This window comes from Empidonax traillii, unplaced genomic scaffold (genome assembly GCF_003031625.1).
Source record: "Empidonax traillii isolate 1590-97213 ecotype Southwest subspecies unplaced genomic scaffold, ASM303162v1 scaffold674:size665969, whole genome shotgun sequence".
Lineage (NCBI taxonomy): Eukaryota > Metazoa > Chordata > Aves > Passeriformes > Tyrannidae > Empidonax > Empidonax traillii.
The window spans coordinates 239,750-265,396 of NW_020955867.1; the positions used below are offsets into that span (position 1 = coordinate 239,750).

General features: G+C 40.2%; 1 protein-coding gene across 1 annotated transcript in view; it reads right to left on the minus strand.

The window, feature by feature from the left end:
• Positions 1–25,647, minus strand: part of ATP2B2 (ATPase plasma membrane Ca2+ transporting 2) — a 227,361-nt gene that overhangs the window by 147,702 nt on the left and 54,012 nt on the right. Inside the window, exon 2 of the mRNA XM_027899525.1 lies at positions 14,273–14,759. Coding sequence (XP_027755326.1) covers positions 14,273–14,471 — 199 coding nt within the window. The 5' untranslated portion in view covers positions 14,472–14,759. The remainder of the gene's footprint in view (positions 1–14,272; positions 14,760–25,647) is intronic.

The window sequence follows — 25,647 nt, forward strand, 5'->3', positions numbered from 1 at the left end:
TCTTTAGTGCTGCCAACACGTGCTATAAACGCTCTCACGCTGATTAGAGATGTGTTTGAATCCTTGGATTACCCACATCTCAGAACAAGGTGCTGCACTTTCACTTCCTAACACTTCCTTTCCTGCTTTCCCAGCCTTCATAACACCTCTGATGCACTGCAGGCTGTGGCTGGTTTTAAATTATTATTTTTTTTTCCCTTTCATTTTGTGCTGATCAGTTTTTGAGGTTTACATACAATTAGTCCTTTGTGATGTTGGACACCGAATGGGAAAGCAGGAGCACTTTTGTTCAGGTAGAAACAAAGCTGTCACTATAAACTCGGATTTGTAAAGAGCTCTTATGAGAATGTCACCGATAGAAATGCTCTCTGGCTCACTTTGCTTTACACCCTGAACTCAGTACAATTAATTAAGGTTCTATAAACTGCTATTCCAGAGTTCCTCCCAGTTCTCAAAACCAAAATTACCCTGAGCAGTTTTTAAGGAGTATGGTGAAGCCTTAAGTAGGAAACAACTGACTTGAAAGAAAGATATTTTAAACGTATTATACCTTATCACCTTCCATCCTTTCCAATCAAAAACAATAATCATGTTATTAAAGTCTTTTGACAACCATTTTTTTTAATAATTGAGTCTTGATTTTTTTGAGTAGATAGATTCTTGCAGTAGATTAAGGAGTCAAAGCACTAAAATCCATTAACTTTACAATATTATAAAACTTCACCACTTAAAAAGACTGTATAATAGCCTTAAATGTTAAATTAACAATATCTTTGCTTAAAAGTATTTAACACTTTCGGGATATGCCCAAAGTAAAAAAATTACATCATCTTGCTTAAGGAAGAAATAGAAATTTCATCATTGGTTTGAACAAAATAAGGGATAAGTGAGGGGCCAAAACATAAAAACCCCAATTCTTGCATGTCTAAAAACACAAATACAAGTAGCAAACCTCCTTGTCATTTAAAACACTGAAAGAAAAGCCTGTAACTTTTACATTGAATTACCTCACAGACTGAAAACTGGTAGAAGTTTTCAAAATTAATTTCTTATATAAATACCTTTCTCGGCAGCCTTTCCAGCAAAGAACAGCTTTAACTTTTTTCCAAAGATCCAGAAATAAAAACTGATACAATTTTAAATGGTATGAAAGTCACTGGGTAATTTGGGTTTGGATTTTCTCTTTTTTATTTATTTATTTATTTATTTATTTATTTTTATTTATTTATTTATTTTTATTTTTTTTTAAGCCACAAGCCCAGTTTGAAGATAACTGCTGGTCTTAAAACACTTTCATTTGGGAAGTGGCCCACGCATTTACAGCAGACCATCCATTCCATACTCCTTCCATACACCCAGCTCACAACTATCAGCTGTATTTAGTATCTTAAGATGCTTATTCAAAGTCATCCTGAACTATTTTGTTTTTAACAGCCAACATTAAATCTGCTGCCCAGAATGAATACTTGATGCAGTCACAATCCATCAGCTGTGGAGATGATGTCAAACTGATCCCCACCATTGCAGAACAACCTAAGAGGATAAAGGAGATGTAGTTGGGCCAAAAGGCCCAAGTTCAAAAAGGAAAAATAGGAAAGACTAGAACTTTGGCATTTTGTTGTTTCTGACTGTCTATAAGCATAAACTCAGGCATGGAAGAGTCCACAAGGAGGAACTGAATTTTAGATGTGGAAAATACGGATATTCACAGCAGGGTAACCACACTACTCACATTTATCAGGGCAACATTTCTGTCATCATGGACCACTAACACCAATATATGCAATTGCTCAACAGCACAACAACAACAACAAAAAAGTGGATGATTTGCAATATGAATAAATACCTTACAGACATTAAATATCCTGAGATTTTGTTGTTTGTTCCAGTGAGTCACAACCAGTCGCTCATTAATCCTACAAGGAGACCACAACATTTATGGACAGTCCCCAGCAGCTAAAACTTGCTGTCAATTTTTAACAAAAGAATGAACTTCTGCAAAATGTTTCAAAATTAAAACAAACCTAAGTCTGTTCCCCTCATTCCACCTCCCAAATCCAAATGCAAATTCAAATTTATTCTTAAAGATTTCATGGCAACCTCATGCAACCCAATCTTTTAAGGAAGATACAAAGAAGGTTTAATAAGCCTGAAGAAGCCCCCTAAATGAAATTCAGGACTTTTAAGCAACAAAGCAAGTTAAATGGCTCAAAATAAAGGCAAGAGAGGGATGAAGATGTCCCTTAATCACGATGAAATAGCGACCTAATCTAACAAGAAATCCAGGGGATCTCCAACTAGGTCCCAGAATCAGGGCATTCATTTCAAATCTCTCATTTAAAATACAGTTTGCACGAACATGACTAGGTAGAAAAGGTGACAGGTTTGTAAAAGCACTGGCTTGATTCTCCAGGGAAGGATGCCAGGAGTCACCCTCGCACATCAAACAGCCACTCGCAAGAGACTCCCCGGGAGCAGGGCTGGCATCGCCCCGAAGGGATGCCCCAGGTACACAGGGCAAGGTGAAATGTCCCTTGGAGCAGCTGCTGAGGGTGGGAAGATTTATGGGAGAGAGAGGAACAGGACAGACAGCAAGGTTTTCCCATCCAGGAGATGGCACTGATTGCCACAGTCAGGGGGACAGTGTTTTTCTCCATGAGTTTAAGCTGCTGGCTGTGGTGACGTTCGTGTCACCATCAGTACCTTTGCAAAAAGCACTGCCAGCACCTCATGGCAAAACAGGCCACAGTGACATATCCTTGTTAAACAGCATTAACATCAGGCATTAAAAATAGCATCTAGGTTGGGGGAGAAGAAAAACCCCAACCTTACTGGTTTTACCTTAAGAGTCTTCCATCTGTTGCTAATGCCGAAACAGTTATCTTTACAAAAGTTATTTTTACACCTTTTCAAACTCTCCAGATCTGTTACTATGCACACTCTTCAGGACTGAAGGCAAAAAAAAAAATCATTTCTTCAAAGAAATTTATTGAACATTCAACACAAACATGACCATGGGCTCATTCTCAGCTTGCACTCAGTATTTTAGTGCAGTGATGCACACACATGTTAAGGAACTGGGTGCATTTTTTGTCCTCTGCTAAGAGGTCACTTCAAAACAGTGAATAAGACAATTTGAGCCTAATGACTTCCGTCTGATATTTCCTATTTAAGCAAATGAATTCAGCTATGCGAAAGCATTAAACAGAACCAACCAGCAACAACTCACTGAAGAAAACAGAACTGACCTTTGGCACTTACTCAGCTAAAACAGTTTTCATTTCTCTGGTAATACAACATACTGTGCACATCCCTTGTGTGACCCAGTGTGCACAGGGGGGTTGGATGACAGTTCACTTCTGAGGTTTCAGGTTATGGTTTTACTTTGTGGGTTGGAGCAGATTAGCTTTCATGTTTAGAGGGAAGTAAAGCAGCAGAAGGTGTAATACAATCACTGAGGCTTCCTTGGGAACAAAACCAATGATGTATTTATACCATTTTCCTTAGCTATCTTGCAAATTTTTAAAATTTATTTGTGGAGTCCTTCAGCACCTGTAGCTTTGAAGCATCAGACAGACAAGGCCAGCATCAAAAATAATCACATTTAACTTCCTAGGACCAGCTAAAGCTCTCATGTAACAGCCCCATGTGGGGCCACACTGCTCCTGTTTCATGCACCTTTACCACCGGTAATCACCAACAATTTACTCCTGTGGTTCCTTCAGCAGATTATGTCTGAAGTCTGGAAAGGAATTGTTCTGAACACTTAACTAGTTACTGAGCTGAGAGGCAGGGTGAGCTCTGTCAGACTGTCCCTGCACTGCTCAACCCACCCAAACTCACTGACTTGAGAAAACAATAGAACAAAGGAGCAGCCTGAGGTCCAGGGGCTCCTCAGCACCACTTGAGAGGTGCACAGAGCCAGCTGTGCCTCGGTGCTTGCATAGTTTTCCAAATTTACCCTATACTTCTGTAGGAAACAAGGGTGGCTTTAAAGTTTTTTTGAGTTTTTTTTCTGTAAGTAAAAACTAAACAATTTGCATAGTGACAATCACGTGTTCTGATCTCTTTGCCACTGTCCTGACCTTTGGGTCGATTATCACGAACAGGAGGGATTTTCCCCAAGGTTTCCACAGGCTAAAAGTCCCCTGTGACACTATAGTTCACAAACAGGCACAGATTTGGGCTGCAGATGTCAAGCTGGATGACCTCTGCTATCCATGTAAAACCATGCAGCAGTCATGACCCTACTGGCAAAGTAGAATGATGATGTAATGCAACTATGCCTATTACTTTAGGGCTTTTTTAATGAAGGCAAGAACACTTCAGGGTGTGATTAAAAAGCAAACAAAAGCAAACTAGAAAAAAAAACCAACCAAACAAACAAAAAAACACCAGTGGCTCAGAAAAGAATCGTCCTTCCTTTAAAACTGAGGCCCTGTGCCAAGGAACAAACAACAAACAGCGTCCTGATTTGCCACCCAAGCTTCCAAACTGAGGTCAGTGCTTGAAACTGCTACAAAAACGGTGAAAAAAAAAAAAAAAAGTACAAGTGGATTTGGGGTATTGTTTAAGCAAAGAATTAACTAGGATGCTTGGACTAATGCTCATGCTAAGGTTATAATTCCACAGTCGCACTGCAATTTCAGAGCATTCCCATAAATTTGTTTTCCTGCATTAATGCTGACATGATCCTGAGGAAACAGCATTTAGAATCCAAAGAGCTGGGCCTCATTTATGGAGTCGAAGGGAAATTCTGCTGCAGTGAATAGGACACTTACTGAATGCTTTAGGAAAATTCTCCTCTCTTATTCTGTACCTGTATTCGAGGGCAAGCTCTCCTTTTGCAGCCCTCCTGTAAAGGAGTGGGCTATTCCCTATTTTCCATCATCTCCAATGCTAATCAGAGGAAAAGAACCACGACAGCTTTTGAACTGCTCCATAAATTCCGTTGGTATTGCTTCCCAATACTCCTTTTCTCAGTCTTTTTTGTACCTTAGAGGACCATACCTAAGCTGTCCCCACACTGAAAGAGATGATTTTGGGAAGTGGTGGGGAGGAGAGATTGACACCAAATGCAAAACCAGTAATCAAAGGAGCAGCACAGCCTGTGGAAACTCAGGTTTGAGCCTTAGCAGAACTGACTCAGCTCACAATCCACACAGGAAAAGAGTCCCTGAAGAATTTCATCTGAAAGCAAAGAGGAAACAAGGGCTAGTAAATGTTATTGTGACAGAAATAGCAGCTACATACACCCAGCTATTTCTATGACATGACCAAAATCCTCTGCATCCAATATAATCCATGGCTGCAATTGCCAAGCTTTGGACTGGCAAAAAGGATGGGACATGGAAATGCATTGCTCCAAGGCAAGGAAAAGGAATGGTACTTGTAAGGAGCATTCTGAAAGGATTTTTTTTTCTTCTTTAGAAGTTAAATTTGAAGTTACTATACCACGCTGCAAGCTGTGCCAGAATATTTCTTCTAAATATCTGTGAAAATAGATTCTTTGTATCAGAGGCAATCATCAATTTTTCAGGACGTGTAGGGGGGCTTACTTTGTCCTTACATCTTTCAGGATCTGCAGGCATAGTTTTTAGAACATCTAGATAGATGTGGAAAAAAATGACTGGAGGTAGAGTAGAAATAATTTCTAGATGTACTTAGAAGGCAAGTCAAGAATACACAAATGCTTCACATTAAAGGAAATCAGTATTGAGGAAATGCAGATATGTTTGTCTTGGAGGCACATTGAGTTTACTGCCAAAAATACATATTTGGCTTTATTTGCCACTCACCTTTATAAATAGACATGTCAAACACCACCAACCTTTGACTTCTTGGAAAACAAATAGAAACAGTAAATTTGAACAGTCTAGATTTAAAGGATAAGTGGCAACTGCAAAAGGGACAGGAGGCAGGAAATCATTATTGTACCTAACGCTGCTCTTACCCCAAGTCTGTTGATTAAAGGTATCATAAAAAGAAAAGTGACCATTCAGTCATGCTAATTCTGCTTGCAGGACTAACGAACTTTGACTTGCATTTTGAAGCCACTGCTCCATTTTCTCCAAAAAGCTTTTTCTCTTTCAAAAGATAACATCATCCCCTTTCACCAAAACACAGAAAGGTACTGCTGAATGACCAAAAAAAATAAAATTTTAAAATTTCATTATTGTGAAGAACAGCATTGTCATCATCTCTCCAACCCACAGATGATCATTACAGAGACTTCAGCAGCAAAATTTTCCAGTTTCCGCGGCTCAGCTGGAAGCAGCATCACTGCTAGCATTGGCACTTGGCAAAACACCTGGGAATGCCCAACAGAGATGCAGGTAACTGTTTTATCTTTAAATTCTCAGGTGGCACTATTGTAAAGGGAGCACTTTTTTGCACTCCTCTAAGCATCACCTGAGACAACAAATGAAGAGCTGTGCTCTTGTGCTTGTCTCCAGTCACAACAGGACTAAACCACTGCATGGCAAGCGTTTGCTTTTGTAGGGCACCGACAAAATAAGGAGAAAAAACCCCTTCACTCTCTCTGATGCACTGCAAAGACAAAGCTTAATTTCATCAAGGGCACACTGGCTACATCGATTGGATTATTCATTTGGTATAATGGAGTTTGCTTTCTTCCTGCAGCTTTCTCCAAACAAGAACAAAATGAAGATAAATCAGCTCTCACTCAAGGCTGACAGGCTCTCTATATATTTATGGATTTCTAAGCCCTGCAATACAATGGCAGTGAGGTATTTAGCAAGGATTCTTTTCCCCTGCAGCACTGTTGCCCTCACACAGGTTGTCCCCAGCACATGGACTCGCCTCGGGAAGGAAAGGCTGCAGCCCAGCTCAGCAGCTTCGCTCCTCCTTTCAGGCCCTTCCACTGATAAAACCCCCTTCTTTGCCTTTCCCAGCACAGAACCCACTTTGATACAGGTGTGTGAAAGCTCACATGACAGAATAGCCCCTTTTTGATCCTCCAAGCAAAGGTCTCATTGCCTTTTGCCAAGGGAGCACCACCAACGTAATTCAGCTTTGCTGCTGGGAGAGCTGACGTCACGAGCGCTGTTTATGGAATCTGCAGATTACTTGCCCCATCATTATATACACCATTGCCATCATGCTGAAGATCTGGCCTCATATTGTTCCCACAATGAATGAGCTGGTTATGCCAACAAACCCAAACCACTGTTTCTAAGAATGAGATTACTGATTTATCAGCTGCCCCGTATCATGGCAACTGGGTTTCCATCACCTATTAATTTTGCAATTTACTTTATTGTAAAAAATGACTTTACTGTCTTTACTGTATTGCATCATTGCATTTAGATCAAGGAGAAACCTCTGGCACAGCACATTATGGAGAATGTTAACCTATGATAACCTCTTTGCAAAGAGGGAAAGAATTATGGAAAGTTGCTGAGACAGACTTTCCTATGACTTACAACACATTGTAGTTGTGATAGAGTTAACTACAATGAACAAACACTAGTTCTGTGCAATACAGGAGCAAAGTCTCACAGCCATTTATTATTCTGTTCCTCTAAACCTAAGGTACAACTGCAGAAGGTATGTCTGTGGGCCTGCATGCATTTAATGGATTGCCTTAAAGGGAAAAGGGAGTTCAGTTTGCACAAAAATAGCCTCCTCTCTAAGTGTTGCACCTGCTGAGGTAAGATAATCATTGAGGGGAAGATGATGTCCTGGATAATCACATAAATAAATCAGCACTGACCTCAGAAAATCTCTGATGCTGCCTGAATATAAGAGGCAGAAGATATTCACTCACTTTCTTCCTTTCCTGGCCTTACTTTTAAGCATTGCCCATTACACAGAGAGAACCTCTTTGCAAGCCATTTAGGATTCTCAGAGGAGAAGGTATCTAAACTAATTTTTTTTTCTTAAAGCTTTATAGGGAAAAATGCATCATGCAATATCTCTCCAGTTTTCCACAAGAAAAAGAACAAAGCCAAAGTAAATCAGTAAGTGGCACGACATGCCAAAACCCAGAAACAAAATGAGCAACGAAATTGGACTTATCACTTCGAAAAATCTGAGCCATTCATTTGAGATGCTTGTGTTTGGGTAACCTTTGGAAGAATGTTTGCTGTTCTGTTATACAAACAATGGAAATATTAGATAAGGAAAGTAAGTGCAGTTGCCAAGAAAGCCCCATGCACTCCTTCCAGATTGTTACACGTGTAGATAGGATTTTATGGATCTATAACATACTGCCTACAGCAGGAATGTCAAATGTCCAGAGCCATTCCTTTGAATCCCAGAGCTCCTGTGGGTCCCAGGAGTGCAGAAAGCCCTGATGAACATCTGCATGGCACTGTGCTGATGGACAAATCAGGACACAGGAGCCAACTTCAGCCTTGCTAGGCCAAGTATTACAGCTCTACCAGGCCTGTTGGATGGGACCTGGAGACAGCCGTGGAAGCCAAAGCAAACCTCCTTGCCTCACATGAGCTATTAACACACAACCATCCTGCCTAGACCTTTTCCATCTGTTCCCAGTCTTGAAAGACCTACTGTAACAATAGTGTTCAGTGTGCCTTGGGTCAGAGCCAGCCTTTCCCCATGGAACAGAGCTGCAAAGAGCAAGTAATAAGTGCTCCAGTGCTTTTCCAGTGCTCAGAGATAAATCATAGAATGATTTGGGTGGGAATGCACCTTTAAAGGTTGTCTAGTCCAACCTCCCCCACAGTGAGTAGGGACATCTTGAAGTGGGTTGCCCAGAGCCCCATCCAACCTGGTCTCAAATATTTCCAGGGATGGGGCATCCACCACCTCTCTGGGCATCCTGATCGAGTGTTTCACCACCCTCATTGTAAGAAACTTCCTCAGAGTTAATCTAAATCAACCCTCCTTCAGTTTAAATCCATGACCCCTTGTCCTATGGCTCTACTAAAAATATTGTCCCCAACCTTCTTCTAGGCCCTCTTCAGATGCTGGAAGGTTACAGCAGGGTCTCCCTGGAGCCTCCTCTTCTCCAAGCAGTACAAACCAGCTGGGATTCGTGTCAGTAATTTCAACACGAAGGAGCAACCAGGATCCCAATTCCTTCTCAGCCAGCCAGGCTCTCATGGGAAAGTGTTAGTCACTGTGCCAGGCACAGATCCCTGAGAGCATGTTGGGATATTCAGGGGGCAACCAGTGTCCATTGACGGCCTCCAGAAAAATGCCAAGTTATTGGAAGTTCCCACCAGCTCAACCACACTTTTGGTGCTGCATGAACAACTAGGTGAAATACGAGTTTAAAGTTTGTCTGTGGTTTTTTTCCCATGCAAGGCAGGAAAATACCCCTCTGAGGCCTTGGCTCTGACAATGCTGAAGGCTTTTTTTTTTTTTTTTTTTCATGGGGAAGGCTGTTTTCATTGTTCAAACCAAACCTTCCGTGTGGAGAGAACATGTACAAATAAGGGCTAGATGTGGACTTGGAGCTTGGCTTCTGGCCTGGGCGTGTTGGCAAATTGGCCTGAACTGCAAGAGATGTTTTGACACCACAAATAAGGAATTAGACAGTGTGGTGATCCGGAGAGAGGATGAGCGGGTCTGCTTTTACAGGGCTTTTAAGAGGCTGCTTTGAAGATTTCCAGAGTGCTGCAGCTTAACATCACCAAGAAAATCTTAAAAATCTACTTTCAGAGAGCTGGCAATTTTGCTGTTTTAAAAAAAATATATAATCACTTAAATATATAAATATAAAATCAAATTCACCCTAACCTTAAATTTAAAGTAACTTAAGAAAATCTTGAACTTCCAGATATTAGTTGGGGGTTTATGCACGATTAAGTGTATTCTTTTATTAACAGCAAAAATTATGCTTTTACCAGCTTTTTTACTTTCATAAAGTAAAGCTCAGTGTGGTTTTATAAATTTCAGTCTCTAGCAATCTGTTATTTTATATCTCTATTTTAAACTTACATTTGTCTGACTCAAATACCTTTCATTCCTCTCTCAATTTCTTCCTAAATTCCTTACATATCTGTAGCTAATTTACCACAGTGGGGCACCTAAGTGCAGTTCAGTATGGACCAGCAAGAGTAGCTTCAAAACACATTAATTTATTAAAGGTGTATTTTTATAGTAGCAAGTGTAAGATACCAAAACTAATGAGTTAATTCTGTCATGTTCAGTCTTTCTTCATCTTTTACCTCACCGTTATAATTGTGAAAGGCTTTTTAGAATGCAATAATTAAAGAATAAATACACGGTTGGCCACATAGATGCTCAGTCCATATCTCTGACAGAACAAACATGCTTTTGAAAAGAGAGAGCAACTTCTCTGGTATCTATTTTAAACAAGGGCAGTTCTAATGATTGAAAAGTCAACTTCTGCACTAGAAATATTATCACTCAACTACCAGTTGGTACTGTGTCTTTCCAGAAAGCCTTTTTACAGTACCCTAAGAGACCTAAAGCTAAAAGCCTTTTTATTTTCTATTTTCTCTATTAAAAGCAGGTTCCACATTGGAAATCAATGCATTCAAGTATTTTAAGCAAGAAACCGTGGAACTTAACTCACTATAATAATGCTATAAGAAATAAATATCTTTATAACACGAGGGGAATGTAGATGAAAAACTGACTGTAAATTGGTGAGTGCTATACAAAATTGTGGGTAAATATAGCTAAGCATTGGAAAGAGTGGATTCCAGCCTCATTGGGGATTCATCCAACCAACTCATCACACTTTACCAGCTGTCCTTCATAAAGTATCCCTGATGCTCCAGTGGGCCTCGAAGACTCTGACTGCATGGAAAATTATACAGCTGCCATCACAGCTCTGCCCAAGGGGGCATTCAGCATTGTTTCGCAGAGACAGAGCTAGGTCCTGCTTATCTGCTGCACTCTTGGAATAATGAAAGTGAAACTAATCTGAATATAAATATTTTTTTTAAAGAAAATTCAAGTCGACACGTATTTGTATTTTTTCATAGAAATTATTTCCATAGATTGTGGGGAGGTTCTTTCTATGAGCACTTAAATGGGAGCTTTTCATTATAATATAATCACTTTATTGCAGGAAATCCCTCAGGCATAACTGAGAGCTGGGATCCACACTGCATCTATAGCTAGAGAAGCAATCAAAGAAAATTTTAAAGAAGAGTCTGAAGTCTTGTAATCCATAATAATATTACTAATTCATTCAGCATGCAAATATTATTCTGCTCAATATTCAGCAGACCTCTACAGCTCCACACTAAATTAACACAGGAGTTCAGAAAGCACTGCTAAGTGTGGCTTCACAACAGTGTAAATAATATTTGAGCTACACCTATGTCTTACCTGGAGAGGTTCAAAGCCTTTCAAACAGGAGTTTCAAAAGGCACTTTGAGTGTAAGTGATTGATCCTACCAATCCACAGGTGCTACAGGAACTATTAACATGGGAAATGAACTGCTGAGCAAACTCTGGCCTCATTACTACTTATTTTCCAAAGACTGAGTAAACCAGTAAATTCAGATTAGGCCACATTTTACCAAATTATAACATGCCTGTTGCCAGGATATATTTTTCCCCTGTTCCAGTAACTACTTCAGCCACATCCCACAAAATCACTATGACTTTAGAAGATAAATTCTGAAAGAGTTTACAAGCCTGGGAAGAACTAAGTTCCAGGCTTTTTTTTGCTGTTTCATTCATATTCACTCAGGACTCTTGCTGAGCCAAAGTTCACTTGGATCCTTGAAAGACATGTCCTGCAGTAATGCTTATTCCATTACTCCCCATAAAACTCTGCAAGAGGTGCAAACACCAAAGGATGAAAAACAAAGGAAGTTCAGTTAACTGTGCTCCACCAAAAAAGATGGTTGGAAAAGTGATGCTCAGGCACAGCAGCAAATTGTGGGGGTTTGCTGCAAATACCAAAAGATAAGAGCATGTATGTCCAGAATTTATTTGCACATCATTCCTGCTTTTCCATATAAGAAATGCTTGTGTCTCTTTCCTCTAAGAATAGTTACATCTTCAAGAATATCCTCTTCTCTGTATTTTAACTTTCTTCACAGAGCTTGGAAACACAAAAAGTAATGGGTAGGCACTTAGAACTAAACATATGCTTATATTTGTCATAAACCTTCAAAGCTTTTCTGCTATGGATACTTTCTCCCATGTGAAAATTTCCAAGTTTGACAAGACATATTTCAGGCAGATTCTCTCCTATAGCAATTTTTTCCCAAGCAAAACAAGTAAAAGTAAGAGGCAAACTTAGCGTGGGAATTCCTATTATGTGATCTCATTTCAAATTAAAACCCAGTAGAGTCTTCACGATTCCAAGGCTATGCTGATTGCCATTTGAAGCTGGAAATGTTTTTCCCTAATGCACAAGTGATGAAGTGCACGTAATGCTTAGAGGAAAGTTACCTTATCTGCAGTATCAGATATAGATTACTGCTGGAGTCAGCACGCCACACTACTTGGATCCATATGCTCTGTTCCAGTATGAGGAATTAAGTTTCCCTGATGTCATAACTCGAACAGATAATGCAATTAACGTCTCCTTTGAAGTTCACATTGACCAGGTAACCAGTAGAATGAGCTGGCAAAACTTTACTCAAATCACCAAAGCGAAATCAGCTCGCCCAAGCTGAGACCTCGGCTCTGATGTTCTGCCAATGCTGAGGGATCCTGAAAATGCTGAGTCCCTGTGAGATATTTATAAAGCAGTGTTTATTCTGCCATGTAAATATAGAGATCCTGCACTTCTGTCTGGCACTCCCCAGATGTGTCAGGAATATGCCAGAACTGCTGCATATTCTCTGAAGAGTCGGTTCCCTTGTGTACAACAGCTCTGACAGACTGATGGGCATCTGCAAATCCCAGACAAGGGACGGGGTCTCCTTTTCCTAACTCAGTGCTCCTCCTGGGAGCACAAACTCCCTGCAGGAAAAGAGGGCCTGACTGAGAGATCAGATATTTGGGCAAGACTAGAAAAAGGGAGAGATCTGTTACACAATGTTCCATTTGCCACCCGTCACTCTGGAGTACAAGGTTGCACGTGACTGCTGAAGTGCTGCTGAAGCTGGCTGCTCATTTTAATACAGAATCAGCTTGATAATCCTCTGCTGAAAAGGTGCAGTTCACAGCTTTGTAGGTTAGAATGGTTAAACAGTAGTGAGGCTGTGTATGATCAAGTGGGAAGAATTTTCTTGAGGATGAGACATTGATAGCTGCTCCTTTGGGACCCTTCAACCGGTGTAATTTAGAGTATCACGCTACAATTGACATGTTTATGATTGTGCCAATAATTCAAGGCTTCTTGAGGCATTTAAACAGGAGAGGTAACTAAATGATTAATTTTAGAAAGAAGAGAATGGAACAAAGCCAAGACTTCTATTTTCTTGAAAAAGAAAAGAGCCTAAAATGAACATCTTGGCTACTTTACAAGACTGGAGAAATATTATAGACTGAAAGACTGTTTAATTTCCAAAAGTGTTAATATTCCTTGGAGATGCAAATACAGTGATGAAAATAGAATTCTTAGAATGAAATAGAATTGTACTTGCACTAAAACAGAAAGATTCACGATCAGGAAAGTTGCACGAGGAGGGTAAACATCCCATCACTGCCAATGCTTTATGGGGACATATTTGGCACAAGCACTGAAAAAGAAACAGGCTAATAAATGATGATCAGGTAGACAACTTCAAAAACACTTAGAAGCACAGATACTGAAGAGTTACGATTGGTGTTATTAAACATGAGAATGTAAGGAGTTTCATTATACATACAATAGAAGTCCAACTAATAAAAACACTGCCACAATCAGACTGATAATTTAAGCAAAATCATCTATAGTCATAGTGAAGATTAGCTACCTCTATAAATATATATACATAACCCATATTGACTTACAAAGTAACATCATGTGCATCTCAAAAGGTCATTTCATACTCAAGATGCCCAAATACCTAGAAATTCTCTTGAAGCAACCACTTTGCACCTTCTTACCTCCAAGAGCATACATGTGAAAGTCTCCTTGCAATGCCATAAAACACTTGCTGATGTTGTGTGTCTTCTAAGGAGGAATTAATGAATTTAGCTCTTACAACAACCAGCACTTCTTTTACTCTCTTGCCAGCTTTAGCTACAGCTAGGCTGTTTTCTCTCCTTTCTTTGAAGACTCTTGGTTTATTATTTTTGGGGGAATAATGGCAGCACCATGAGAATTCTGTTCAGGTTTGAATCAAAACCTCCTCCTTTTGCTATCTGGGGAGCAATTCACGCAAAGTGCTCCGATTCAAGTGAAGTGAAAAGTTCTTACCTTCTGTTGGTGACGTCTTCAGATGTCTGCAGAGCCCCTCTGTTTCCCCATATGTCTCTTTAATTTTTACTACTGCCTCTGTCCCTCGGAGTTCCATGAGGGAGCGCAGTTCTTGCAGCGTGCACCCAAACTCTCCCGCATGGTTGGCCTCGTTTCTTTGGTTCTTGGAATAAAAATCGCTATTTGTCATGTCACCCATGGTGGCTGGTTTGTATTGCTCCACTCGTGGTAGTCGATACAATCTCAAAACTGTTTTAAAAATTGAAGGAGAGGAATCTTGAATTCCGAGCTGAGAGATTAAAAAGAATCCAGGGTGTGTCCGGCGAGCGACGTGGAGGATGCCTCTGGCGTGCAAGGTGTCCCTGACTGACTAGCGGTCTGCAGAATGGCTGCTTTCAAGGCTGCAGACCAGCTCCACTCCATTCACCATTTCCCATTATGTTGCACCCAAGCTGTGGAATCTACATGGTCATTTCTTCCTCTGGACCTTTGGGAAGAAGCAGAAAGGACTCATTACAGGAGTGGGAGACAGCGCGTTACAAAAGGCGATTTTCAAATGTGTCCCCTCATGGCAGGTGGACTCGTCATGTCAGAGAGGCTGTGCAGAGCCACGGTGAGATGTCCCCTGAGGTGCTGCAGCATCCACAGCAAGGATGACACCAGCTCTGCCTGAGATAAAGCTCTCCACAGCTAAAGCACCAATAGCAGTGCCGCTCACCTTAATGCCAAGAGCACCCGCTAAAGGAGATGACTCATGAATATTAATAAATGAGCGATTAGTCCGGCAGGCAGGATACACCTCCAGTACGTGCTCTGCTCCATACAGCCACACCAGGCTGTCCTCTGACCAGAACAGAGCCTCTGATAAAGGCTGAGAGGTGACACAAACGGGTTTTTGTAATGGGTTAAAGCAAAGCTGTTTTTCAGCGCGAGGAGAGTGGAAACGGTGGGAAAAATTAGAGCCACCATTACAATTGCAGAATGCATTTCAATACATTACATCTTGCAGCCCTGCCTGGCTGGGAGCACAGCCCAGCAAAGAGAAAACACTGGGGTGGCTGGGTTTGAACAGCCACAGCTTCTCCTCAGCCAGGCACCCACTGAGTCCTGTGCCCATCACACACAGGGTGGTGCTGGGTTCTTTCTTTTCTTTTTTTTTTTTTTCCTCTTTTTATTTTCAGTTTTTTCCCCCCCATGTGCAGTGTTGAACAAGCCCCATTTGGACCATCTGGGAGACAGCTGATTACTTGCTAAAACCAGCCTTTAAAACCTGTTTCCCCTTGCCATATTCTAATGAAGTTGGTTTTAAATACTGCTGAAACCAGCTATTATATTTGGCACGCAGAGTTTTGAAAGAGATTAAAGGTTTCCTTTTTGCCTCAAGCGGGTTAGTGAGAGTGCACTGTCTAATCTATAGGTCTCAGAGTAGTTTTTATAATAAAAAAAGATCTTTCAAAGGGCACACCAGCAGCCTAATGACTGACCAACCTGTCACAGGCAAAGGGCATATGCTGAACTTTCTAGGCACAGTAATACACAGTGGAAATGAGTACTCAGATAAAGCACATAAAGAGGATCCTGATGTGTTTGAAGTCCCAGTTTTATATTTGTACAACAATTTTAATCTCCCACCCACGTATAGTTGACATAGCACGTAGGCTTGGTATCTCCACTATCTGACTCTGTTACATTGCTCTGCACACGACAAAAATCAGGCCCCCCTGGATGCACTAATTCCTCTGCCCACAGTGGCACTGCCAGCTTTAGAGCTGCCCAACACACCTTGCTTGATTAGCCAAACTGAACCTCTACCAGCCCTCTCGTTTACAGCTTCAAAACTCAACATTTCTTTGATTTTTTTGTGGAGAGAAAAAATAAAAAATAAAATAAAAAAAAAAAAAACCACAAAACAAAAAAAAAAAAAAAAAAAAAAAAAAAAAAAAAAAACAAAAAAAAAAAAAAAAAAAAAAAAAAAAAAAAAAAAAGGAAAAAGAGGCGAAGTACCAGCTTCACTATGATATTACAGAATACTGCTACACCTTTCTTTCCTATTAACTGATACATAGTCTAGTGCTAATAACTTCTGCCACCCTGCATTTCACATATTGCTTTTCACATTCACTAGAATTTCCACCCAAAATGTGGCTTACAGGGAACAACAAAGAGAAACTAGAAGTAGTAATCGGCCTTTATTTGCCAAGCAATGGTCAAGGAGGAGATGCTGTGCCCTGTCAGCCACGCTAAGCTCTCCATGCTGGGCAGTGCTCACAGCCTCAATCCATCCCTAGGTAATTCCCTATGGATGGCACACAGAAAAGACCTGACTCACACTATTTATCTGTTTGTAAACAGGGTGGATCAGTATTCTGAACAGAAGTAGCACCAGCCTGCAGCATTATTTAAAAAAAAAAATTGCAGGACATGAATGTCACAGATGCTCAGTCAAACAGACTCCATCCCGAGGGGCATCCAACAGCCACGACCTCCTGGTCATGAGGGATGAGCTCCTCCTTCCTCACAGCAGCGTTCCAGACCCTTCCTGGTGTGTCATCCGTGCTAAGCTGCTGCTGACAGTCACATCAAAAATGCAGATTGAGATTTGATTGTGAGGTGTCAATAATAACGACGGACAGTTGAAATAGCAGGCTGCTATTTACTTCCAGTGGCAAAAAAAAAAAAAAAAAAATCAATCTGTTTCAAGATAAATACACTTCAAGATTTTGAAAACTGGGCATCTCAAACAGCCATGATGTTAAGAAAAAAAAAACAAACAAACACACAGTAAACCCCCCACACACACACTATTCACCTGGTCCTCGCTAGTCCTGTGAGCTTTTTTAAACATTCCTCTAATAAAATAAAATTATTACTATACTGTTCCATTGTTCCATAACACCACAGATAAAAGATATTTTCTGAGGAGACCCATCTACTGATTTAATTCATGAGGCAAAGGGTACTAAACACAAAGACTTTTTCTACATGTTTTTTCTGTAGGATGTCCATCCCTCTCAATCAAAGCAGCTCTTTAGTCTCACTGTGCCATCACTATAAATTAACATATTTGCTTCTATTCTTAGAAATTCGTCGTCATTTGTCAGCCACAGCAAGACAGTGCTGTTGCTTTTTTGCATGAGTCATTTGCCTGCTTAATTTTTAATTTCACCTTCAATTAAATATTAACCAATAAACAACAAATACGAAGTTTACACTTCCTTCGGTGCTTTAAAAACAAATCCCTCGGAGTTCGTGCTGCTCACGACTAACCTAATGCTTTGCCACCAAGGAAACACCACCCCCCGGTTTTTTTGAAAGGCAGATGGTAAAACACAGCGAGCACAGAGCGTGACTGACGTTATTCACTGATAATGCATCTCCCTAATCCCGTGGAACAAGATATGCAGCTTCCATCCGATCCTTGAGGCTCCCTCAGGAAAAGCCCGGGCACCCTGCCAGGACGTGTGCTGGGTCAGCACGGCTGCCACACGACCACCTCACCCCTCCCAGGCTGGGAATGTTCCTCTAAACAAAAGGAATGAGAAATTTAAAAAACAAAAAAAAAAAAAAAAAAAAGAGCTGTGGATGGCAGATGGCAGCGTTCCCATCAGAGGGGCTTTGCATCTCCCAGGATACATCCAGTTACCAGGAGTGGGTGAAACTTCCACCAGTCTCATCCACAAGAAATCTGCAAGTACTGCACTAGGGTTTGGGTGGAGGTTTTGTTTGTTTGTTTGTTTGGGTTTTTTGGGGGTTTTTTTTGAGGTTAGGGAAGGGATTATATTACAAAACACACCACATTGATATTTTCCAGATGTAGATACAGTATAGGTGAACTACCAAGCAATCCTGCTGTTAAAAAAGCAGGTGATACTGATACAGTTTTCAATCAAATCAAACAACAAACAGGATCTTATACCCTAATGGCCTAACAAATAAAGTGAGCTGAACTGCATGGTCTGGGGGCTGCAGTTCCCAAGGGATTTGAATCCCCCTGCTATGGACTAAACTACCTGGGGAATAACAATTCTGGCAGTCAAAGGGAACATGACCCAGCAAACCACAGGTTTCAGCATTGCCCTGGGAGTGGAAAACCTGCAGGGGGCTCAAGGACTTCTCCTTCCCTTTTCAGATGTGCCCTGAGTCCCTTCAGGGCCTCCAGGCCAAAATTTCTCCACCTCTTTTACCCAAGATCCATGGAATCTCTTTCAATCCAGGGACCACTGTCCATGGTGATGGTCAGTGGGTTTAACTTATAACCAAATGCCTCCCAGAGCACAAAGAGCCACCACCCTCGAATTCTGAGAGCACAACTTTTCACACCATCATTTCCTCCTCCACTGGGTACATTTGGGCTCATCATTCACCAGGAGAACAAGTTATAGCAAAAATGGTCCTCCTTAGACAAGTTCAGCAAAAGAGAAGCAAAAACTCCAGTGACTGAGGATCTAATTTCACCCACAAAGTCAGACTGTTCTCCCAGACAAAAGCAGTCACTTGTTTCTTTTTACTTATTCCTACCAGTGCTTCTAAATCAATAAAACTGAGAAAAAATATGTCACAAAGCGGAATTTGAAAACAACAATATGCTGTGGTCAAGGGACAAAATAGCAACCCACCTAGATCCTCCTTGGGTAGCAAAACACTTACATACTGGAAAAACAGAGAAAAAGACTGCCCTTATTTTTCTTATTGAAAAGTCAGAATATAAGTCTTCATCTTGGTCTGGGATTTTGTCAGTGATATCATGGGTTTTTGTTGTACAAATGCACTACAAACTCAAACTTTGCTGTTTGGTTGCTTTGTTGTTTTTTTGGTGTTTTGGGTTTTTTTCCAGAGTGGCTGTGTCTGGAGGAACAGGCTTCCATTCCTGTAGAGCCCAAGTCAAATATTTTTCATCTTCTAGCTGCTTAGAGGAAATGCATGCCAATTAAAACAGAAGCAATTTGGATGAGCTAACTGCAGGCCTGCTGGGAAAACTATTCTTTGATTTCCCTAATCAGGAAAAGTCTCATCTTGGAAGCTTGTAAATATTTTCACAGTGTGTTAGAATGTAGATATCATCACTATGTATTCTGACATCTGATTTCATTTGGACTTCTCCTGGCAGAAAAGTTAATAGCCATGTAATAAACCAAATTTCACCAGCTCAGGATCACAAGACTTGCCTTTCACAGCCCTTAAAAGAGTGGACAAATAACGGATTCACATTTTAGTGAGCACAAGGTACAAAACCAGGCTGCTCTGCAGTCACTGCATTAGAGACACCATTCCTTGATAGAACAGGATTGGAAGTAGATTTAATGGAATTTTCCCTTGAGTCTGAGCAAAATCCTCTGAGGGGGATTTTTCAGCCTGCAGTTCCTCGAACTCTGATGAGAGGTGCTGGTTGACAGCATATTGCAGAGGATGAAAACTACCAGCAGACCTCTGCAAGGTGAAAACAGCTGAGAAAGAAAACCATAACCTGCTCTATAGAAGTCTCCAGATGTGTGAAAATAAATCTAGTGTGGCCCAGCTGTAGCACCTTTTACAATTTCTTGTTCTTTTCATGTCTGAGACAGAATGGGAACATAATCTTTATGGACCAGAGTGAGATTGGATTCTCTATCCAGCAGCCAACAAAGTTAATGTTCAAACTCACACTCTCTTAAAACAAAAACTGGCTTTGAAGCTTAATTATCAGGAATGCACAAGATGCAGAAAGAACTTAAGAAAACTACCATCTGAATAAAAGCAGTTTGGCACCTTTACAAGCGTGAAATTTTTGTTTTATACCCAAAAGTCCAGAGTGGATAAAGAAAGAGAAACTGAATTTTACAGTTAAGTGTTGTCTGAAAAATATTCCCAACTCCATCCTTACATTTCCTCATAAATTTCAAGTTGCCTTAAATTAATCTGTGCATCCCTAAAGAAGCTGTGGCTGCCCCATCCCTGGAAGTGTCCAAGGTCAGGTTGGACGGGGCTTGGAGCAACCTGGGCTGGTGGAAGGTGTCCCTGCCCATGGCAGGGGGTGGAATGAGATGGGCTTTAAGGTCCCTTCCAACCCCAACCAGGCTGTGATTTGCTGATAATTCATTCACGATGAGCACACACAAATGAGACGTTTGATGCTTCATTCGGTTGTAGTTCTTAGACAGAAATATATTTCCCCTGGTAATAGGATGACATTAAGGCAATTAAATTAAGGTATTATTTTAAAAAGATTATAGAATGAACACATAAAAAAACCCTACCTATTATAATCCCTTAATAATTATTTCAGTCCTTTTAGTATGAACCCATGCCTCTAGTCAGCCTGGACTTCTTGTACCAGTTTTGCTATGAGGTAAGATAAATAAAAAAGGATTCCATGCCTACTGTAAGACATCTTTGAATATTTGAAGGCAAAAAGGGTAATGTCACAAAAAAACCCTTCGTTAAAGGGGCACAAAATATTCTTAATTTCAGTTATACAATAAACCTATTTACCTAGGATTTCTATCAAACAGACTCTAATTCTTGCACAATTTTGATGACTTTTTTTCCTTGCTGTACTGGTAAACTGAGGGCAACTTAAAATAAGAGTTGTGAAACAAAACCACCCCCAGTGCCTGCTGCAGTGAACAGTAATGCAGTCTATAATTTGATACCAAATCTGCTTTCCACTGTTCCTCATGTAAATGGCTACAGCAAAGCCAAATGAACTACTGACAGGAACAAAAATACTATTAAAGGAATCAATTCAGCCCCGTTAAATCAATGAAATTACTCCATCAGTGACTTCTGGAGCACTGGATCAGCTCCTGCAAATAAAAACCTTCCTCTCCTGATGCCAGGTCCTCACTCTGGGAATGCTGTCAGCAGACAACGCTGTGATGAGGAACCAAATCATCTTTGGGATCACCCATTCCTGAGCATTTTCCCCAGTTCTGGAATGCTCCAGGCTCAGCCACTGCCCACCCTCACACCTGCTGACTGCAGGAACCTGCTCCCACAGGGATGAGCCCTACACGACATTCCAGATGCTCACAGAGACATGACCTGCTATGCAAAGAGATTTTTCCAGTGAAGTCTGTACCAGCCACCAGTTTTAAGAGCTCTCTCTCGTGTCTTTCTCATCTGACATGAATTTATTTTGCTTTGCTTTCAGTCGTAAAATGAAAGGTTATTTTTCATGAGCTATTTGTTCTCCCAAGGCTCCAATTCCACACTGTAAAGCAGGTATGGGGTTTCTTTTATTCGCTGCCTTCCTACACACCACATAGTCCTACTCTTTGGGTTGTATTTTTGGCACTGAACAAAGACCTGTTCTGCACCCCATAAGCTTCAGAAAATTCGTGTTTTCATGTACAACTGCACTGATTTTATACAGAGACTAACACAGCCCAGTTATTCCAAGGAACACCAACTGTTATCAATTTAATCAAAAACACAGCTGAGAAAAAAAAAAGAAAGCTAAGGATATTCAGACTTCAGACACTCAGATATCATTAAATAAAGTAGACATGACAAAAAAGTCTAAATTAAATGCTGCTCTAAAAGCAAACAGGTGATCAGCTAAGGAACAAATCCCAGCACAAAGCCAGGATCCAGCACAGATTACTATTCAGTTACAGAGCTGGGGGACGTGGGGAGAAACCTCTTTTTTAGCAGAAAACACAGGCAAGATACACTGCAGTGATACTACACAAATGGAGTGATCAGGTGCAAGCTCCTCACCATCATCTCCAGGATAAAATGGTCAAAATTTTCTTCCATTCAACTGAAATGCCTTTTTTTTCCCCAAAAAAAATTTATAGTTATATTATTATATACTATATAAGTGTGTATATAACTACAGTTACATTATTATACATATTACAATAAAATATTATGTATTGTTATGCTGTAGTCCATCACAGTATCTATCAAGCCAAGGATGAAAAACCCTACACAAAAAAGAGCCCCAAAGCTCACCAAACTCCAACTTGGATATTTTCTTTACTTTGCTTCCTTGAAAAGCAAATTATTGAAACATAAGCACTAAAAAGATGAAGGTTTTTTCATCTGCCCTTTCTTTGTGCATCTGACATACCACCAGATTTCTTAAATCTAGAATCTGAATTACCACATGACCACCATCAGCAAACATCATCACCCTGAAGCACACAGTTTCAAGGGAGTTTGAGAAGCCTGTGCTTTCACAGTCTATGTGCCTTGGACCTGATTATATCTCATTTAATCAGCAAATTCTGCAGAACATCTTAAAAGAAATAGGTTGTCCAGCTCCTTCCAATAAATAGAATCTTAGGCTTGACAGATTCTAATTAAATACAGCTAACACCTAAAAATCTGGGACTTCTTTTCAGTCTCTGTTGAGAATGGACAGTGAATTTGGTTCCAAATTGTTACTTTTTTTAGTCCATTACTGATCATTTCACTATAAAAATATTACATGGCCTCTCTAACCTTCATACCTTAACACTACTCAAATATTTAATAGCATGATTAGTACATGTATACCTTGAGCTCATTGTACCTCCCTTTCTCAGATATTTGAACAATATTTTACAGAGACTTTTAATCCTAAAAACTAACTAAGGAAATCTTATCTCTGCCTAAACAATCTATGAGCCTTTTAATCAATAAACTACCATTTCATTACATGATTCCTGTGCCACAGCACACCTTCCCTCCTGACTCTGCCATGGGGGTTGCATCAATCCACTGCTGGTTTGGGAGTTCTTAAGTGGTGACAGAAATATTTCCAGCTCTGGATAGAAGATTGTCATACCAGTAGTTGCAAAGACTGAAGGAGGTCAGCATTTTATTACTTTTTAAGCTGGAGATAAATGGAAGCCTTTTCCTGCCTTATTAGGAGCATGAAGAGCAAATCTGTACTTCAGTGGAAATCTGTACTCCAGTGGAAAAGCTCTCATTGGTGTGAAATACAATTTTGATGGTTTACTTTTGTTAAAAAGCCAACAGGTATAAAGTTTTCCTTAATACAGGGCTATGAGATAACAGAGAAAATAAAAACTCGAGAAAATCCAGAACTGGTCAGCTGCAGCAAAATGCATTTTGGCGTGTCCTGTCCTGAACTTCGAGGTCAAAGCACCCAAAGCAAACCTCACTGGGTCAACAGGCATTTCTTTACAACAGCTCAGACTGTAAGGGTGAAACCAGAATAAAAACTGAGCCTAAGCCGGGGAACAGGGTCAGTGATTCTGTGCCCGAAGAAAGCTTAGTGCTTCTTAAACAGAAGAGAGAACGGCCTGAGTTGGAGGAGACCTAAAGATCATCTCGTTGCACCCCCTGCCATGGGCAGGGACACCTTCCCCCAGCCCAGGGTGCTCCAAGCCCCGTCCAACCTGGCCTTGGACACTCCTGGGGATGGAGCAGCCACAGCTGCTCTGGGCAACCTGTGCCAGGGCCTGCCCACCTTTATTGTGAAGAATTTCTTCCTAATAGCTAATCCAAACCTAAAATACATCCAGCATGTGAAAGTCCAAGCAGCTGACTATTTTGCTAGAAACACCTGATTAAATATCAATACTCCCAGCGTAGCTGATTGCTTAGGGAGCAACCCAGTTTCTTCTGGAACCTGCTGGAAATGCCTTGCAACATAAACAATCTACAGGCAAGATTCAATCCCAACATTTTTCATAGAAAAGACCTTTCCTATTTTTCCCTCTAAGTCCACACTTCTGCAGTACGATCAGTGTTGACAATCACATCCCTAAGAAAGAAGATCAAAATTCTACACAGCAATCCATGGGAACCCTTTCAGGGGGAATAAAAAACCAGCAAAAACCCTGGCCTTGTTCTGCTGTTTCCTCTGTTCTTCTGTCAGCATCTATCACATAAATCAACCAACCATTAGCAGTGAAAAGGACTGCCTGACTACTGTTAGTCATGGCATTCTACAAAAGTAAAGAAAATCAGAGCAGATGAGCAGACCTTTAGACAAGAGACCACAGCACAGCCACACTAAAATGGAATCAGATTGCTGTATTTAGCAAAAAATGCTCTAATTTCAGTATTACACATACAATAATGTCTTTTATCTAAGAGTGGCTTCAAGACTGAAAGCAGAGAAATCCATTTTTCCAGGAATTACTTGTGTTTTTCAGGGAAATAGGACTGTTCAGCAAATGAAATGCTGGAGCATGATACAAAACTACCAAGAGAAACAGCTAGTCCAGTAAAAAGAAAAAGGAAAAAAGAAGAAAAAAAGGAGGGGGAAAAAAGACCAAACACAAAAATCCAACCCCAAACAAACTAAACCAACTTCCATTCCAGTCTACATTTGCAGTCCTATCTTCTGCCACCTTGGTTTCACTGTCAGAAGCATCTTATTATGCTATTAAATAAAGATATAAAGCCATGAAACTAATACTGAAGCTTTTAGTGCAGCACCATTGGGTGTTAATAGGACTCAGAAAATCCAGCTTCCATGCAAAATAACTGTAAGCAGAATAATGAAACAGAAAGAACACAAACTATGAAAGCAAATCATCTGGCTGTTAAAAAAAAAACCCCAAGCAATATATTGTTATTTAAATGACCGAATAGAAACATAGAAATATACACAAATTGAATTGAGGCACATTTTTCATATGCAACATTCCCATAATGGCTGTAAAAGGAAACTGCCTGCTTTAATCTTCTTTTCAGAACATATATATGTACATTTTCATTTTGTTAAAAGTAAAATGAATTTTTGGATCTTTTTATTTAAAAAAAAAATCTTTACCTAAGATCAGGCTATTTTATTTTTTGGGTGGGATGGAGTTCTCTTAAATGAAAGTAGAGAGACTAAATTATAATTAACAGCTGTGTTTGGTGCTACAAGGACCATCTAAGAGAGATTTTGTTGCCACCTGCTTAGTTTGTGGCAAGAGATTATTTTAGTTAACTAAATGTATAAAACCAAGCCTACCCTGCCTACCTGTATTATATATTTCTCAGAATTCAAAAGGATCATGTTGAAAATATAACAGATTTAAAAATCAAACTTTAATAGGTTCTAAATCGCTAAAAATTAAACTACCAGTAGTTGAAAGCCACCAGTTCACATATTAAAGTTCCTATAAAACTTGCCATCTGTTTAAATTTCTTTTATGCCACAGAACTTTCAGTGCATCACTTTCCAAACACCAGAGGTAAAGAAAAATAACTCTTTACCTTTGCTACATCCTACAGAAAACAAGTTAAAAGAAAGCTTTTGAAAAGTAGCAGCTTTTGTCTTTCTCAAAAAGTCCACATAAATAATTTTTACAGTCACACCAGGATGCCAAGCTTTATAAAATGTCACTCTAAGAGGTGAAACTGTCCATCTTTGCTACTAAAGGGAGATCCAAACCTGGAGAGCTTTGAATTCCAGCTTCAAATGCAAACATCCCATCCCAGGCACA